Source organism: Panthera pardus, unplaced genomic scaffold (assembly GCF_024362965.1).
Source record: "Panthera pardus isolate Hobbes unplaced genomic scaffold, ASM2436296v1 HiC_scaffold_229, whole genome shotgun sequence".
Taxonomy (NCBI): Eukaryota; Metazoa; Chordata; class Mammalia; order Carnivora; family Felidae; genus Panthera; species Panthera pardus.
In genome coordinates, this window is record NW_026526798.1 from 1 (window position 1) to 18,768 (window position 18,768).

The window sequence follows — 18,768 nt, forward strand, 5'->3', positions numbered from 1 at the left end:
TCCTCTGTGACCCTGTGGACAGGGGATAAGACAGGCCAGGGGCAATCCAGCCCCAGCTCTGTGGCCTAAGAAGGGCGTCTCTGTGTGTCACCATGGCCTGGATCCCCATCCTCCTCGTGCTCCTCTGTCACTGCACAGGTAGGGACAGGATCCAGGGCACCAGGGTGGGCCCGCAGCCAGAGTCAAATCCCTGTGGCTCAGCTCCCTAATCTCATGTACCCTGTCCCTTGTCTTCCTTCTGCTGTGTCTGTGTTTGCAGGTTCCCTGTCCCAGCCTGTTGTGACTCAGCCAGCCTCCCTCTCTGCATCTCTGGGAGCCACAGCCAGACTCACCTGCACCCTGAGCGGGGACATCAGTGTTGGAAGCTACTACATATATTGCTACCAACAGAATCCAGGGAGCCCTCCCCGGTATCTCCTGTACTACAACTCCAGTACACAGTTGGGACCTGGGGTCCCCAGCCGCTTCTCTGGGTCCAAAGATGCCTCGGCCAATGCAGGGCTTCTGCTCATCTCTGGGCTGCAGCCTGAGGACGAGGCTGACTATTACTGTGCAATCTGGCACAGTAGTGCTGGTCACAGTGACACGAACTCATGGGGAAGTGGGACAAATATCTCAGCCTGCTCACATCCCTGCACTCTGACCTCTTCCAGTTGAAAATAACTTGAATGCACACTCACTGTCTTTGGAAGTAGCTTCTAGGTCACAATACCCTTCCTCATCTCAGTGTCCTATTCAACCTCTTTGTACTGTCAGGAAAACAAACAAGCCAACAAACAAACAGGCAATAAAGAAACCCACGACAATGCAGACATTTTGTCTGGTGGTTAAAGTGTAAAGCTCAGAGAGTGTTGAGCTGGCCCTTTTTCTCTTTACAAAGGCACATCCACTGTCTTAGTTTTCTAGTCAGAGTCTGGACCATCGCAGCAGGTGGACAGTCCTCCAGAATGTGGACTCTGTTCCTCCAGGGATTGGGGCAGAGGCTCCCTTCCCTCCAAGCTCCTGTGCTCAGAGCTGGCTGAATAGCTGTGTGTTCCAGGTAGGATGTAGTAAATAAGATTGGTGCCCAGGGAAGACTCACAACAGAAGAAATAGCAGGCACAGAGCTGGCTGGGCAACCAGGCCAGCTACTTGCCCCTTAAATTGTGACGTTGGGGGAGGGAGGTTAGCCAGGGGAGAAACTTTAGTTGTCAGCAAACCTCTCAGTGGTGCTTGTGAAGGCAACATGCAGGGCTCCATCATTGCTACAAAATGCTGAGTCTGCTCTTGGGAAGGTGGGAAGTAGATCCCACAGATGTGAATTTACCAAAGCGGACACCATCAGGCACTTTGGGTACCCCTGTGGTTGGTTTCCTGAATTCCCGGCCCTGACTCTGTCCTCCTCTCTTCTCCTGTGACATCAGGGCTCATCAGTGATCCAAGCAGCAGGGAGGCTGTGGGGCGACAGGGCAGGATGTCCCCTATCTGTGCACAAAGAAGTCCAGTCCTATGTCTCTCCAGAAAGAAGTTCTTCCATTTGTGACAACATGGACGAACCTGCCAGATATTACCCTAGGAGAAATAAGCCCTACAGAGAAAGAAAAAATGCTATATGATCTCATTTATATGTGGATTCTATAGGAAAAATAATTTTAAACATTACTGTCAAGTTTTACTGATGATGATAAGTTAGAATAGGGTACCACATACTAGGACAAGAAGGATATTTGTATTAGTACAGCTTCTTACATATAATTTGATTTTGAACTGATAATTTATAGTGATGAGAATAAACACAAGATTTATTATTTTAATCACTCTGTATTGTGCAATTCAGAGATACTGAGTATACTCACAATGTTTGTAACCACCACAAATGTCCATTTGCAGAGCTTTTTCATCATCCCGAGCACCCAACAGGGGAATGGGTAATCTGGAATGGCAGAGGAGCCAGGCCCCAGGAACCCATGCCTGACTGACTGTCTTTGGAAGTAGCTTCTAGGTCACAATACACTTCCTCCTCCCAGTGTCCTATTCAACTTCTTTGTACTGTCAGGAAAACAAACAAGCCAAGAAACAAACAGGCATCAAAGAAACCCATGACAATGCCGACATTTTGTCTGGTGGTTAAAGTGTAAAACTCAGAGAATGTTGAGCTGGCCCTTTTTCTCTTTACAAAGGCACATCCACTGTCTTAGTTTTCTGATCAGAGTCTTGACCATCGCATCAGGTGGACAGTCCTCCAGAATGTAGACTCTGTTCCTCCAGGGGTTGGGGCAGAGGCTCCCTTCCCTCCAGGTTCCTGTGCTCAGAGCTGGCTGAACAGCTGTGTGTTCCAGGTAGGATGTACTAAATAAGATTGGTGCCGAGGGAGGTCTCAGGACAGAAGAAATAGCAGGCACAGAGCTGGCTGGGCAACCAGGCCAGCTACTTGCCCCTTAAATTGTGACGTCAGGGGAGGGTGATTAGCCAGGGGAGAAACTTTAGGTGTCAACAAAACTCTCAGTAGTGCTTGTGAAGGTGACATGCAGCGCTCCTTCATTGCTACAAAATGCTGGTTCTGCTCTTGGCAAGGTGGGAAGTAGATCCCACAGATGTGAATTTACCAAAGCGGACACCATCAGGGACTTTGGGTACCCCTGTGGCTGGTTTCCTGAACTCCCAGGCCCTGACTCTGTCCTCCTCTCTTCTCCTGTGACATCAGGGCTCATCAGTGATCCAAGCAGCAGGGAGGCTGTGGGGCGACAGGGCAGGATGTCCCCTATCTGTGCACAAAGAAATCCAGCCCTGTGTCTTTCCCGAAGGAAGTTCCTCCATCTGTGACAACATGGACGAACCTGCCAGATATTACCCTAGGAGGAATAAGCCCTACAGAGAAAGACAAATGCTATATGATCTCATTTATATGTGGAATTTACAAGAAAAATAATTTTAAACATTACTGTCAAGTTTTACTGATGACGATGAATTAGAATAGGGTAACACATACCAGGACAAGAAAGATATTTGTATAAGTACAGCTTCTTACATATAATTTGATTTTGAACTGATAATTTATAGTGATGAGAATAAACACAACAAGATTTATTATTTTAATCACTCTGTATTGTGCAATTCAGAGATACTGAGTATACTCACAATGTTTTGTAACCACCACAACTATCCATTTCCAGAGCTTTTTCATCATCCCGAGCACCCAACAGGGGAATGGGTAATCTGGAATGGCAGAGGAGCCAGGCCCCAGGAACCCATGCCAATGCAGGAAGCAGCAGAGGGCAGAGGGCAGCTCCCATGGGGGCTCTTGGCAGATGTGGCCTGATGCGGCTGAGACAGTCTTTAGGCTGGGCTTCTTACCCCAGATTGACCATGTGGATGCATGCTGACCACCATGGCATGCGTACCAACGTGTCCCATTGCAAGGTGTCCAAGAATACCAGCTTACTTTCCCAGAGTGTGTCAGGAACACCAGTGAGAACCTTAGGATCTCGATTGGGTCACCTGCTGTATGATTCATGCATATGCCTATCTGAATCCCCTCCAAACTCCGTGTCACTTCTCCTCTAGGAACCTTGCAAAGGCCCTGTTTTCAGTGTACTTGCTCCCTGGTGGTCAAGGGGAACTTGCATTACCTTCTGGTCTTTGTATTCTGTGGCATCTATCTATGTGTGGCTTTCTAGGCCAGTTTCATACTGTTTGTATTCCTAGAACTTTGTTATAAATTTAAGCAGGAAGTATGGTGCCTCCAGATATTTATTCTTCTTTCTCAAGAAAGCTTGGGCAATTTTAGGTCTTTTTCTGCCTCTATACAAAAGTCAGGACTTTTTTTTCTATTTCTGTGAAAAATATCATAGGAATTTTCATAGGAAGCCTTCAATCTATAGATTGTTTTGGGTAGTATGGACATTTTAAGGTCACTTTTGTTGTGGAAAACACTGGATATCGGAATTCTGGATGAAATACATAATACACACAGCTTCCATTATCTGCAATAGTCACAGATAAGATTCAGATTATTCTGTGACTTCTCATGTGCTTCAGCATTTTGTAGTGACGGATGTGAATTGATAACTTTTCTCTTAAGTTTTAGGTCTTCTTCTTCATCTTGAAATCTGATGCATATAATTACACATTAACCACTGTCTCAAGAATAATTTTGGCTAATAGAATTGGATTTAATATGAATCTTTTTTGACATTTATTTATTTTTGAGGGGGTGCAGAGGGATAGGGAAACAGAGGAACAGAAGCAGGCTTGGCATTGATAGCAGAAAGTCCGATGCAGGGCTTGAACTCAGAAACTGTGCGATCACGACCTGAGCTGAAATCGAAAGTCAGATGCTTAATGGACTGAGACACCCAGGTGCCCCGAATTTACTATAAATCTTTACGTCTGATGTGAGTTAAGTCTCTGAACACAGTTGATGACAAAGAAAGCAATGGCCGTATACATATCACGAAACAATCTACTAAGCATTCAGAAATGAGCATTGGATCACATTCTTATTCCACAGTGGGATGAAGTCCAACTTTGTGGCTTTTCTTCCACCTTTTCTCCAGAAATTGTATGTTTTTCCATTTCCGCGGCCACCCTTTTGGTTCTTTCTGCTGCAGAGCGACTACACAAGGCAAGGGTATTTTATAATTCCTCGGGATGGTTACACAATGTTTTCAGACAGTGCCATTTTCGTTCAGATTCTTTTTTTCCCTAATGTTTGGAGAAATCTCATAATTTAATGGTGATATGATTATCTTCCCCTCAAAACCAGCAGTTACATTGTTGCTACTTCAGATAATAGATGGCTTCCAAGAGCAAATGAGGGTGACTTCCACAGCCTGGGGTGCCTCTGGTGTAGACTCCCCCACCTCTGGTCTTCTGCCCCGTGGCTATCAGGAGACAGGGACTAGGACTGAGTCAGAAGAGACCCTGTTTGTTCATACCCAGCGCGGGCTTTGAAATTTCCAGTGGACTCACTCCTGGAGGACTGACCACTAAGTTTCTCCAAAGAGACAAGAGGCCATTACACTGGGGAGTGCAGAAAATATTCCCAGGGATGGGGTACATGTGGAATGAACTAGAAGCATGGCCAGGATGTGAGAAGCAGATGCATGCCCTCAGTCTGCCTTTCCAGGGAAGAAACTTGGGACTGAGGCCACCAGGGACGTGGAGGAGATGACTCGGGGCAAGATGTCACCCTGTCACTCAGTGTCCCAGGCTCCCTGCAGTCATTGATTCTGTGTAGTCCCAATATATGCCTCTTTCAAGGTCTCCCCCAAGGGACATCAGGGTGACCAAGGGGCAGTAAAAGAGAGGAAGTTAATTTGCATGAAGCACCTCTCCTCCTCATAGGTCTGCAGGCATGAAAAGGCCCAGAGGAGACCCCAACCCAACCCAAGAACCTGAGGAGGCAAGACCTGTGAGGATCCCCACCATGGCCTGGATGGTGCTTCTTCTCAGGTTCCTTGCTTATGGCTCAGGTCAGGGGAAGAGACCCTGCTTTCTTGGAGGGCACATAAAATCAAGGTTTCAGGGTGACCCTTGCCTCTCATAATAACACATGTGCCTGCTTTTGGTTTTAGGAACCAATTCTCATACTGTGGTTATCCAAGAGCCATCACAGTCAGTGTCTGCAGGAGGCATGGTGACACTCACCTGTGACTTTAGCTCTGGGTCAGTATCTATCAGTAACTTCCCTGGCTGGTACCAACAGACTCCAGGCAGGGGTGCCCACCCCCTTATCTACCATAAACAATCACCTGTCTCAGGTCCTTGATCACTTCTCCAGGTCCATCTCCAGGAACAAAGCCGTCCTCACCATCACAGGGGCCAGCTTGAGGATGAGGCAGATTAGCACTGTATGCTGTCCCCGGGTAGTGGCATTCCACAGTGATCTCAATCTATGGAGAAGTGCAAGCAGGGCTCAGAATGTCTCAGCCCTGAGCAGCAGGGGAGCAAGCGAGGGGGAGGATGGTCAACACCACCATGGGAAGGGAGGCTCCCTAGCCTGATTCTGCTGTGCAGTGGTTCATCCCGATGTGCCCATCCCATCTCTCCCAGTGTGTGTCCATCTCACCAGTGTGACCCCAAGACTGGGCTTCCTTTCTATATCTGCACATATAATGAAGGGGAGGGGGTTCAGCACCTAAATATATCAACAAATGGTCAGAGTCAGCAACCTCAGCAACCTGCTCCCTGTGAGATGCTTATTCAAATGACATTAAGAGCCATGTTGTCATTCAATAATCTCCTGATGGGGACCAACTGAATAAGTTATGCAGGCCAAGCCGTCAGTCAGGCAAATACTGTAACACCCACATCCTTCCTATGGGGGACAGAAGGCGTCGCTGCAGCCCTGGTTGTCTGTGATGTTTCCACGCCTCTCAACATGTCACACCGTAGTCTCAGTTTGACACGGGGACAACAGACCCATCACCTGCCTTCCATCTGCTCTCCCACCTGACTTCCCCTGTGTCAGTCAGGGCATTCCTGTCTCTGTGGGCATCACTCTCTAGCCACCTAACTCTCTGGACCATCACTCCCTCTCCCACAGCCTGCGGTCCATTCAGTTACCTCCCTCTGTCCCACTTGGGGACACAACCCATTTCACCCTTCCTGTTTTCTCTGCTGTCATCTTCCTCCAACCATCCCCCGGGGTTGCCTTCTACTTCTCCTTGCCCCAAAATCTGTCTTAGAACTTCCTGCAGAACTAAATCTCTAATGAGCAGCACTGACCAGGAGAAGCCCAGCTGGAATGAAAAGACTCCCAGCACAGAGATGGGAGGTTGCAGGATGGCCCCACAGTGGTCCTACTGGACTCCCGGGCCCTGCTCAGTCCCCATACCCTCAGCAGCCTCATCAGAGTTTGTGGAGTCCTTTCTGCCATGCTCAAGAAAGGCACAAATTTCCATAATCTGTGTTCTTCTCTGTGAAGGTTTGTGACCGCTCACCAAGTTCCTGTTCACTCATCACCCAGAGTCAGCCTGCCCCCTAGGAGCCCCCTGTGGGGGCAGATCCCCTGCTCTCTGTTCCCTGCATCTTGTCATCAGCTCCACCGGGATTCCTAGACTGTCCTGGGTCAAGATTGCTCCTGTTCTTCCCACAATAGCCCTGCCCAAGGAAAAACCCGGTTCAGGGAGAGAACACCAGGACTGCACCTCCATCCTTCTCTGAAGGGTCTGTCTCATGTGGCGGAAGCACAAACATCAGGGACGCAGGTAAAGGAGAGCATTGGGAGCAGTGGGAAAGAATGAGAAAGTGGAAAGAATGAGACGTTTGCCCGGAGAGCAGCAGGGGTTGCTGTGAGATCATGTCTAAGGGTTTCTGCAGGACGGAGGATCCAGCTGGCAGTCCTGCACTGACAGGAGGCCCCAGGTCTGGGCCCCCGTGTTTCCTGTGGGGACAGGGCAGGTGTGTCCCATCAGGGCCTGGTGGAATCCCCTGGACTTTGGCCTGTGTGTGATCCCCGCAGCTGCTGCCTCCTGGCCCACCCAGGGGGAACGCAGTGCATCAGGAAGTCTCCGTGTCCAAGGGCCACAGACCCTGTGTGTGCACATGGAGAAGAGGCAGGGGTGGGTCCCATTTGCACGAGCAGCTCCTCCTCTCTGAGGCCTGTGCACAGGGGATAAGAGAAGCCCGGGGCAGACAAACCCTAGCTCTGGGCCTAAGAAGGGGGTGTGTCACCATGACCTGGATCCCCGTCCTCCTCGTGCTCCTCTATCACTGCACAGGTAGGGACAGAATGCAGGGCACCAGGGTGGGCCCACAGCCAGAGTCAAATCCCTGTGGCTCAGCTCCCTAATCTCATGTACCCTGTCCCTTCTCTTCCATCTGCTGTGTCTGTGTTTGCAGGTTCCCTGTCCCAGCCTGTTGTGACTCAGCCAGCCTCCCTCTCTGCATCTCTGGGAGCCACAGCCAGACTCACCTGCACCCTGAGCAGGGACATCAATATTGGAAGCTATAACATATACTGGTACCAACAGAATCCAGGGAGCCCTCCCCGGTATCTCCTGTACCACTACTCCAGTACACAGTTGGGACCTGGGGTCCCCAGCCGCTTCTCTGGGTCCAAAGATGCCTCGGCCAATGCAGGGTTTCTGCTCATCTCTGGGCTGCAACCTGAGGACGAGGCTGACTATTACTGTGGTATATATCATGGCAGTGGGAGCAGCTATCGTTACTCACAGTGAATCAGATAAGCAGGAAGTGAGACAAAAACCCCTGCATCTCTTTTATTGAGAAGCTTCAGTGGAGGCTTGTGTATGGGACACTCCACTGTGGGAACACCTGTCTTTGAGGAGGAAGGAGTGACACAGTGCTATTGCCTGAGACAGCACAGGCATCCTAGGAGTGCACACTGGTGAGGGAATAGAGCCCAGTACACATGCCCCAGGGTCTACAATAGGTAGACCCTTTATGATTATACAAACCCAGTTGGAGGTTTTAGTCACATTCGGTTTGCAGAAATGACTGAGTTTAGATCTCCTAGCTGAAGCCCAAAGGGTATCTGTGTCTTGCTAAAGGGTCAATCAGGGAACATAAAAAAAAGTCTACGGTTTGATTGAACGACCTTCCTCCCCCTGACACTGGGCAACATAAGGATGGTTTTCCTGGAAAGAAACCTGGTCATGGCTACTCTGCCTTCATTCTCTCTTAGGACCTCTGGCTTCAATACTCATATGCCTAATTGTTGCCCCCTCCCCCCGCCAATTTAATCCACTTTTGAACTTTGTGTCCTCCAGAATGCAACAATTCCATATACGAATGATGGTTCAACAAGGATTCTAGCCCGGAGCACCAGAGGATCCGCTCCTCCTAAATCCCATGGACCAGGCCACCAAGGAATTTCACTCAAATCACCTGTCAGCATGTTAGTATAATACCATGCTCTGGTCTATAACTGTACAGAACCCCAGACGGACAGACAAGTTTATGTATGGACAGCACACCCCCACTGTTCAACATGAGCCGCTACTGAAGATGAGACCTCTGCCCAAATGGCAATGATTTGTCATTGTTGATCTAGCAAGCGGGAACATAGACGCCAGTTTTAGGCGACAGGCTTGAGCAATGGTCACCTGAGTATGGTAGAAGGTCCCACAGTTACAAGTGGGCTGGATGCAAACAGGCCCGTTAGACAAGTCACCTCAAAATATCTATAAGCCCTAGCTGACTCCTACCCAGACACAGGTACCAAAAAAGGAAAAAAAAAAAAGCCAAATATTTCACACCTCCTTACCTTCCACTCTTGACCACAGCCCCCACCACTGCCTCCTGGGAGACCATCTCTGCTTTGCTGTCCTGCCTGCTGCTCCCTTACAGTGTATTCCCTAAACTTCTATCTCCTTTGCTCTGCTTGGGTGAATTCTTTCACCTACCATGCTGCTGGCCTACACCTGATTGGGTTGCCCAACAATCCAAAGTTTACTCCTAAATTAGTCTAAGAAAGCAAAAACCTTTGTTGCACAGGTGGTAAGGAGGCTGTAGTGAAAATGGCATCCCCAGTCTCACGGGTAGTTATGACACAACGGTGCCACAGGCCCACTAAACTGGGACACTGGGCTGGTGCTCCTGGAATAGACTTTCCAGCACAAACAAACTTGAAGGTTGAGGTGACAAATGTTTCCTAGGGTCTGGAAACTCTCATGACTAACTCCCCCAACAGCAGGCCCATCTGGACCAAGAGAGAGACAGAGGCATAGACAGACAGAGGGAGAATGTTCTCCAGTCTGTTTGGTTGGCCAAAGAGTTGCACCCAAACAGGTACATTTTCCAGATTGTGAACACCAGGCAGAATATGCTCACTAGTCATAAAGCCAAGATATTAAGGTCATACAAGATGAAAGAGAAATCCACATCTGTTTATAATAATAATAATAATAATAATTATTATTCGTTTATTCTGGCTAGGCCTTGGTTTCTTGCAGCCACACTAATCCCTAGGAGGGATGTGGCACGGGGTTGGGAACTGAGGGGTGCTTTACAGTATACCTTGTTTCATGGAAGTTTTCCTGAGATTGACAGATTACCTAGTATCAATCTAATTTATTCCGCGACCAATTTATACTAACACATGTGTGTTCTTGAAGTGCTGAGTGCTCTAAATGCTTTGAAGACCTAAGCTCTGGGGAACTAGATGGCTCAGTTGGTTAAGCATTCCCACGTTGGCTCAGGTGATGATCTCATGGTTCATGGGTTCGATCCCATATCGGGCTCTGTACTGACAGCTGAGAGCCTGGTACCTGCTTCCAATTCTGTGTCTCCATCTCTCTCTCTGCCCTTCCCCCGCTCACACTCTGTCTCTCTCTCTCAAAATAAATAAATAAACACAGACAGTGTAAAGGTGGGGAATGCACAGAAGCCTGAGACAAAGGAGAGGTGACAGGGTGCGCATCCAAGAGGGTGTGACATTTTTCTGCTCAGGAGACTAGAGAGCAGGATGCAGCCATTTTAGCCTGTAGCAGACCCACACTTACCCACCCCAGTGAGCGAAGTAGCACCACCAAATGGAGAATGGAGCCATTACACAGAGCCCTATCCATCTGCAACCTCTGGGCACATCCCCCAGAACAAGGCAAACCCCTTCCACGCGCTGAATCTGGGGACCATATTGTGCTACAAAGTTTCAGCTCTAGGAGAAACTGGATCTAGCTTCTTTCAATTTCATTTTGTTTGCTTGTTCGTTTGTTCTTTTGTTTGCTCCAGTTTTTGTTGTTGTTTTTATTTCTTTTCTTTCTTGGATAAAAAAAGAGCAAAACTTTTTACTCTGTTTTATTTTCTTCATTTTGTATAATTTTATTTTTTAAAAAATATTGTAAATTTGTAAACTGTTTTTCTTTTCTCTTTTTTCTCTTTTCCATCAAAGATCTCTCCTCAAGCAGACCAAGACACATCTAGCATCCAGCTTCCTTTCTTTGCTTATTTTTAAACATTTGTTTAATTTTAATTTTTAATTTTAATTTATTATTATTTTTTCCCCAAAGTGACAAGATGGAGAAATTCACCCCAAAAGAATGTAAAAGGAGAAATGATGTGCAGGGATATAATCAACACAGATATAAGTAAGATATCTAAATTAGAATTTAAAACCATGATTATAAGAATTCTAGCTGAGATTGAAAAAAAAAGTAGACCCCTGAGAATCCCTTTATGCAGAGACAAAAGAACTAAAATCTAGTCAAGCCCAAGATGTAAATGCTGTAACTGAGATGCAATCTTGAATGGATGCCATGACAGTGAGGATGAATGAAACAGAGCACAATCAGTGTTACGGAAGATAAAATTATGGAAAATAATGATGCCGAAAAAAAGAGAAAAACAAAGGCAAAAGATCACAATACAGGATTTAGAGAACTCAGGGACTTACTAAGAGGAATACGTTCATATCATGGGTATCCCAGAAGATGAAGAGAGAGAAAAAGGGGGAGAACATATATGTGAGCAAATTATGGCTGAAAAGTTCCTTAATCTAGGGAAGGTACAGACATCAAAATCCAAAAGGACAGAGAGCACAAATTAGATTCAACAAATAATGACCATTACCAAGGCATATCATAGCTAAATTCACAAAATACACAGAAAAACTAAGAGTCGTGAAAGAAGCATGGGGGAAAAGGTCCTTAACCTCTAAGGGAAGACAGATCAAGGTCGCAGCAGATCTGTCCACAGAAATTTGGAAGGCCAGAAAGGAGTGTCAGGATATACTCAATGGGCTGAATGGGAAAAATATGTAGCCAAGAATCTTTCCTCCAGGAAGGCTGTCATTCAGAATGTAAGGAGAGATAAAGAGTTAACAGGGAAACAGAAACTAAAGGAATTTGTGACCACTAAACAAATCCTGCAAGAAATTTTAAGGGGGAGACTCTGAAGGAGAAGACTCCAGGGTTCCCAGCCTCTTCACTGGATCCAAAGATGCCTTGGCCAAAGCAGGGCTTCTGCTCCTCTCTGGGTCGCAGCCTGGGGATGAGGCTGACTATTACTGTGCTACAGCTCATGGCAGTGGGAGCGGCTTTCATTGCTCACAGCGTCTCAGATAGTGAGCAAGCGAGAGAAAATACCTGCGCACAAAGATCATGATTCCCAGCATCTTTTCAGTATGAAACTTACCTGGAGACACATGCAGATGGGATTCTTCTGCAGAAAGATCTTTCCTTGAACAGGGAAAATAGAAATGCTCATGTTTGAATGTAATGTGAGAAAAAATTGGGCATCCCGGGAAGACACTGTCAGTTGACATAACAGAGGCCAACCGCACGTCCCCACGGAGTCTGGAGAAGATGCGCAGGAATAAATACTGTGTCTGCACCTGAACGTGCTGCCCAGCAAACATTCATCTACACATCAGTGTCACCATGTGGTCCTTAAAGGGCTTTGTGTCACTACTGATGTACCCACAGGTGATATATGGACAATAACCCTAGTCTTAGTCAAAGTGCCCTCTGTCTGAACCAGCTATTGTGAATCTGGACCAGATCCTGCAGACTCTCCCTGCCAACACCCCCCAAACCCTCCTTCCTCTTTTCCCATCTGTTCCCGTGTCCCTCAGACGCTCAGTCTCTACCTCTGGCTCTTCAGGTCTGACCTCCATCTCCACGTTAGGATTTCAGAGGAAACTAGAAGTGATCTTGCTGTAGTTTCCTATCTCCAGGGTCCATCCCTCGGGAGGAAAATGGACAGAACATACAGCTGCATGTAGTCCCCTCACATTCCCTTCTGGTTCTCGGACAACTGGGGAGTCCCCTTCCCCTCTGTCAACCCCTTTGGATCAGACCCCCAAGCAGCTTCACCTCCATCCCTGCCCCATTACACAGGAGTGTCTGTGTTTGGAAGAAGCAAACCTCTCCCAGCCTGTGCTGACCCACATCTGCACCCTGAGAAGTGACACCATATATAGGCACTGGCAGAAGGCAAAGAGCCATTCCTGGTTTCTGCTGAGATTCAAATCAGAGTCAGATGCACTCCAGGGATCTTGGGCCTCCTATCATTTTCCAGATCTGAAGATGCTTTGACCAGTTCAGGTTTTCTGATATCTCTGGACTCCAGCATGAGGAGAAGCTGACTATTACTGTCTCATATGCCAGGATAGTGCTAATGCTTATGTAGTGCATCAGTCCCATTGGGAAGTGAGACAAAATCTCCCTTCACTCTCTGGGTCTGGTGACGTTACCTTTCAGGTGGCTCAGGGGGTAACTTCTGTGCTCAGATCTTCAACAGACCCTCCGTTGTCTCAGAGACAGATGATGTGACACTGTCATATCCTTTCCTTCAGTTATATTTTTACACTGACAACCCATTCTCACCGTGTTCATGTTTTCAAAGGCAAACTTTGTTGTTCAGAGGTAAAAAAAATATTCAGTGGAGATGTCCAAGAACAAAAGGTGTTGATTCCCAATCAGCTCTAGGGCTCAGTCGCAGATGGTTTGGGTCTGATTGCTTCAATTCTGGGCTTCAGGTTGCAAAAACAGAATGAGGAGATAAATGGCAGTCTACATAGAGGCAATAAACCATCAATATATAAAAATAAAAGCAGTTCCATTTATAGTGATATGATTATGCAATTCTTAAGGAAGTATTTTGGAAAAATTGAAAGCCTTGTATATGGAAAACTACAAAGCATCGTAAGAGAAATTAGAGAAAACTGGGATGAATGAATAGATATTCCTTGCTTGTGGATCAATATGCTGAATTGGGTTAAGGTAAGAATTCTTTCTTTTCTTTTAAGTTTGTTTGTTTTTCAGAGAGAGAGAGAGAGAAAGAAAGAAAGAGGGAAAGAGAGAGAGAAACCCAAGCAGACTCTGCACTGTCAGCACAGAACCCTCTGATGGGCTCGATGCCATGAACCGTGAGACCATAACGTGTGCAGAAATCATGAATAGTACGCTGTGCCACCCTGGTGCCCCAGAAATCATTCTTTCTAAAATTGTCATTCAGTAGCTGGTGTCAATAGCACCCTAGTACAAAACAGACAAAAAATGGAATATGTCACGCAAATAACAAGAAAACTATTTCAAAGAAAATATTAAAAAAACAGTATTCAGTTATATACATGTATCACAAGAAATACACACAATGATGAAATGGGGTGTATTGTGGGGATGCAAGGCCAGTTTTATATTAAAAAATCAGTCAATGTAATCTCCAATATTAACAGGCTAAATAAGAAAAAACCCTGGGGCACCAATTTGGCTCAGTTAAGCATAGGACTCTTGATTTCAGCTCAGGTCATGATCTCAGGGTTCCTGAGGTCAATGCTCCATGGGGCTCCACGCTGACAACATGGAACCTGCTTGAGATCCTTTCTCTCCTCTTCTCTCTCCCCCTCCCCAGCTCAAGCTATCATTCTCTCTCTAAATAAATAAATGAATACACTGAATTTTAAAAATTATTTTAAAAAAACCTGGTCTTATCAATCAATACAGAAAGAGCATTTCACACAATGCAAAACCTATTCATGACAAAGAATGAGAATGATTGAATGAATGAATGAATGAATGAAAAAGACAACATTTCTCAGAGAATGAAAATAGAAGAGCACATCCTCAGCTTGATAAAGAAAATGATGAAACACCACAGCTAACACACACTGAAGTAAAGCTCTGAAAGCTTTTCCCCCAGGGTGGCAACCAAGGTCATCATGTCCAGTCTCAACACTGCTGTTAGCCATAGGGCTGGATGTGCCTGACCAAACCATAAGGCAAGTCAAACAATGAGAGGCATACAGACTAAGGAGAACAAGAGCCAATTGTCCCTATTCTCAGGCCAGAGGATGATATATGGGAAAAATACAAAGGGACCTATGAATATGTATGCAAATATATGAATTCAAAGGGTAATAAGCAATTTCGGGAAGGTAGCAGAGCACAAGATCAATGTAGAAAGATCATTTAGTTGCGTCTGTATGAGCAATAAACTTGTGAAAAACAATGTAAGAATAACACTTCAAACCACTCCATGATGAAGTATTTGGGTGAATATTTAACAAAACATGTACAGGACATGGATGCTGAAATCTCGACAATGCTGGGAAATGTGATCAAAGGGGATCCAAAACCGTGGAGGGATATGTGGTGTTTAAGGATTAGAAGAGTCGGGGTGCCTGGGTGGCTCAGTCGGTAAAGCGGCCGACTTCGGCTCAGGTCATGATCTCTCGGTCCGTGAGTTCAAGCCCCGCGTCGGGCTCTGTGCTGACAGCTCAGAGCCTGGAGCCTGTTTCAGATGCTGTGTCTCCCTCTCTCCGTTCATGCTCTGTCTCTCTCTGTCTCAAAAATAAATAAACGTTTAAAAAAAATTAAAAAAAAAGGATTAGAAGAGTCAATATAGTAGAGATGACAATTCTTTCCAACTTGTAGAGAAGTGTAATTCAATTCCTATCACAAGACAGAGTGGTGTGGATGGAAGGTAGACACAGTGGCCAATGTAACAGAACAGAAAACTCAGAACCAAACTCACAAAAGCATGGATAAGAAATACTTATGGATACTTATGGATAAGAAAACCTTATTGACAAGGTTGCAGAAGGCTTTCAGAGGAGGAAGGATGGCCTTTGAACAAATGTCCACAGAACCACTGGATATCCATCGAGAGAAATGAATCTCACCGAAAACTCTGACCTCATAAAAAAATTCACTAAAAGGCTTATTGACATACTGTAAAGTATACAGTTGTAAACATAAAAATGGAAAAAGTCATCAGGCTCTAGGGTTTGTATAAACATGTTTAGATAAGACCCCATTAGCACAAGCCATAAAAAAACTGATACATTGGACTTCATCAAAGATAAATTCATTGTTTTCCCTTTCCTTGATAAATCACTTAGCCAATAAATGAGCTAAAAAATCGCAGATTAAAACAAAACCCAATTTATTGGACACTCGTTGGCATCCATCGCTACAATGCATAGGAGCCGAAAAACATTCCCAAGGTTTACAGATGCTACCTCGCACACCAGTGCAGGGAAATGATGTCTGCAGTATCTTCTGCCAGATGTCAACAACTTACCACTAACGGGAGGTAATGTTTGCAACTCACAGAGACCAGGACTCCTTCTGAGCATGAAAAACACTGCAGTCATCAAGGGCAGTATTATGGGATCACGTTGGCCATGATTCAGCTCAAGGATGTGTGAACAAAAGGAGCTGAGGAAGCCAGCTGGGCTCTCAGGGCTGTTGGACACAGTGAGTATGTGCCTGTCAGTCAAGAGGGGGCGCTTTGGGAGTACCCTGTGGTGTCTTCACAACTGCTCAGAACCTGGGCCTGGGGACTGGGCTCGGGGCTCCCTCATGGGAAGTCGGCACGTGTGTCCCTTCTGATGTGGCAAGGTCCCCCGAGCAGGGACCTGTGCGTTGTGCATGCAGGTGCTTCTTCCCAGGGTTCTCCCCAGTGGTGAAACCAACCTCCATCGTCCCCAGGGTGTGTCCTTCATCTGGGCTGAAGCACCAGGGCTCAGGGAGGGGCTGGGCAGTCACTAGATGGACTTCATTTGCATGGACAGCTCCTCCTGTGGCAGAGGGTGGAGGAGAAAAGGAGGCCCGGGGCAGCCCAGCCCAGTGTGGGTACTAGGGTCTATGTCACCATGGCTTGGACTCTTCTACTCCTCATGCTTCTGTCTCAATGGACAGGTAGGGGCTGGCTTCAGGGACACAGGGGGATCTCAAAGGATGCTTGCCATGTTCAGCATCCTGGGACATTTTGCCTGCATTTCAGGTTCTATCACTGACGAGTGTCTGTGTTTGCAGGTTCCCTGTCCCAGCCTGTGCTGACCCAGCCGTCCTCCCTGTCTGCATCTCCGGGAACAACAGCCAGACTCACCTGCACCCTGAGCAGTGGCTACAACGTTGGCGGCTACCACATATACTGGTACCAGCAGAAACAAGGGACCTCTCCCCAGTATCTACTGAGGTTCTACTCAGACTCAAATAAGCACCAGGGCCCTGGGGTCCCCAGCCGCTTCTCTGGGTCCAAAGATGCCTCGGCCAATGCAGGGCTTCTGCTCATCTCTGGGCCGCAGCCTGAGGACGAAGCTGACTATTACTGTGCTATATATCATGGCAGTGGGAGCAGCTCTGGTTACTCACAGTGTCTCAGATAACAAGGAAGTGAGACCAAAACCCCTGGGTCCACAGACCTTGCCTCCGAGCCTCTTTTATTGAGAAGCTTCTGTGGAGGCTCCTGTAGGGGAGAGTCCTCTATGGTGAGACCTGTCCTTGAGGAGTTTGAAGTGACACACAAGAAATTTAATAGAGAACATATGGGAATCAACAGAGACCTAGAAAGTCAAAAGACATGCAGACAAAATGAGATCTATGTTTTTCTGAATTACATGGAAGGAGGTAGGGGTCTAGTATTCAATGCAAAGAAATGCACATCACAGACTGAAGAAGAATAGAGTAGATGTTGGGAAAACAATGTGTGCAGGGCCCCTGGGAAATGATGGGACACAGAGGACTGTGACCAAACAGGCCTTGCTGGCTGCCCCTCCCCCCCCAGGGTCTCCCCCACCATGTCCATATCTCGTGCAGTTGTCTGTGGTGCCAGCTGGCTTCCCAGAGCAGGTGCTCGCACTGAATTTTTTAGTCAGTTGAAGAGACATGAAGAGCTTTTCCTGTGTGTGTGGACCTTGACTGCTTTTTAACTCAAAATAATCTTCATCCCAGGGAGCCTGGGTGGCTCAGTCATTGTCTATCTGTTCGGGTCATGGTCTCCCTGTTCGTGGGATCGAGCCCTGCATGGGGCTTTGTGCTGACAGCTCAGAGGCTGGAAGCTGCTTCAGATTCTGTGTTTCCCTCTCTCTCTGCCCCTCCCCCACTCATGCTCTGTTGCTCTCTGTCTCAAAAGTAAATAAACACACGAACATTTTTAAAAAATAATAAATAAAAAAACTTCATGCCCAGTGGCTCATTGAGGGGAGGCCCACCCTTGTGTCCTGCAGTTCCAGTAAGAATTTGCTATGGCCGAGGTCAAAGTTTGCTGTCTGCGCGCTTCTCTTGGATTTTGACGGTTCCCTGTCTCACCCGTGGGTCTTTCTTCCATGTTGAGTTCATTTTTGATTATGGTGTAAGAAAGTGGTGCAGTCGTTCTTCTGCACGTTGCTGTCCAATTTACTCCACACCATTTGTTGAAGACACTGTCTTCTTCCCATTGGATGTTCTTTCCTGCTTTGTCCAGCATGAGCTAGTGTATAGTGTCCTGGACTTGACACTTTCCAGGTTCCTCTGTCTCCCCAGGAGTCATTGTCAACCTGTGCTCACCCAGCATCCATCAGCGTCACAATCGAGGAAACAGAATCCCCATGAGCAGGAAACCCAGTAACAGCGAGTGTCACTGGAGTCCCATCAGCAGGGCAGGACTTGCTTTGAACACCTGCTCTCCTAGGATGAGGCTGATGCTCAGGGATCCGTGGGTGAGTCTCTGTCCCCATGGGCGGTTGAGCCCCAACCATGTCTGGGCTCCAGGTAGCACCTGAAGCTGATCAGCGCATTGATTCTGGGACAGCAGCCTCAGTGTTGCTCCCTTGGAGCTCAAGGCCCACAGGGACCCGAGGCACACTCTGCATCCTCTCAGGGCTGGACTGTCACCCCCAGACACTCCAGTGACGCTTCCAGCCAGGATAGGCCTCTGCTGAAACGTCTGTCTCAAGTCAGGGCTACAGGGCCTGTGACCTCAGAGACACAGTGCCCCTTATCCCCACCTCAGCTGGCGTCAATATGGGATCTTTGAAAGAATTTTCTGGGTCAAATTGGCCTTAGCTAGTGGAATCATTCTTCTAATCAGCGGTGGCTGACTGGGCAATTTTTCTAT

At 47.0% G+C, this 18,768-nt stretch overlaps 2 gene segments (V, D, J or C); both read left to right on the forward strand.

Annotated features, from left to right (window-relative positions):
• The first annotated feature begins 35 nt into the window (after positions 1-35).
• Positions 36-17,059, forward strand: LOC128772660 (immunoglobulin lambda variable 5-39-like). The segment is given in 2 exon segments: positions 36-138; positions 16,707-17,059. Coding segments are annotated over 2 exon segments (399 nt in total).
• On the forward strand, positions 7,640-8,167 carry LOC128772663 (immunoglobulin lambda variable 5-37-like). The segment is given in 2 exon segments: positions 7,640-7,703; positions 7,825-8,167. Coding segments are annotated over 2 exon segments (384 nt in total).
• Positions 17,060-18,768: the final 1,709 nt, after the last annotated feature.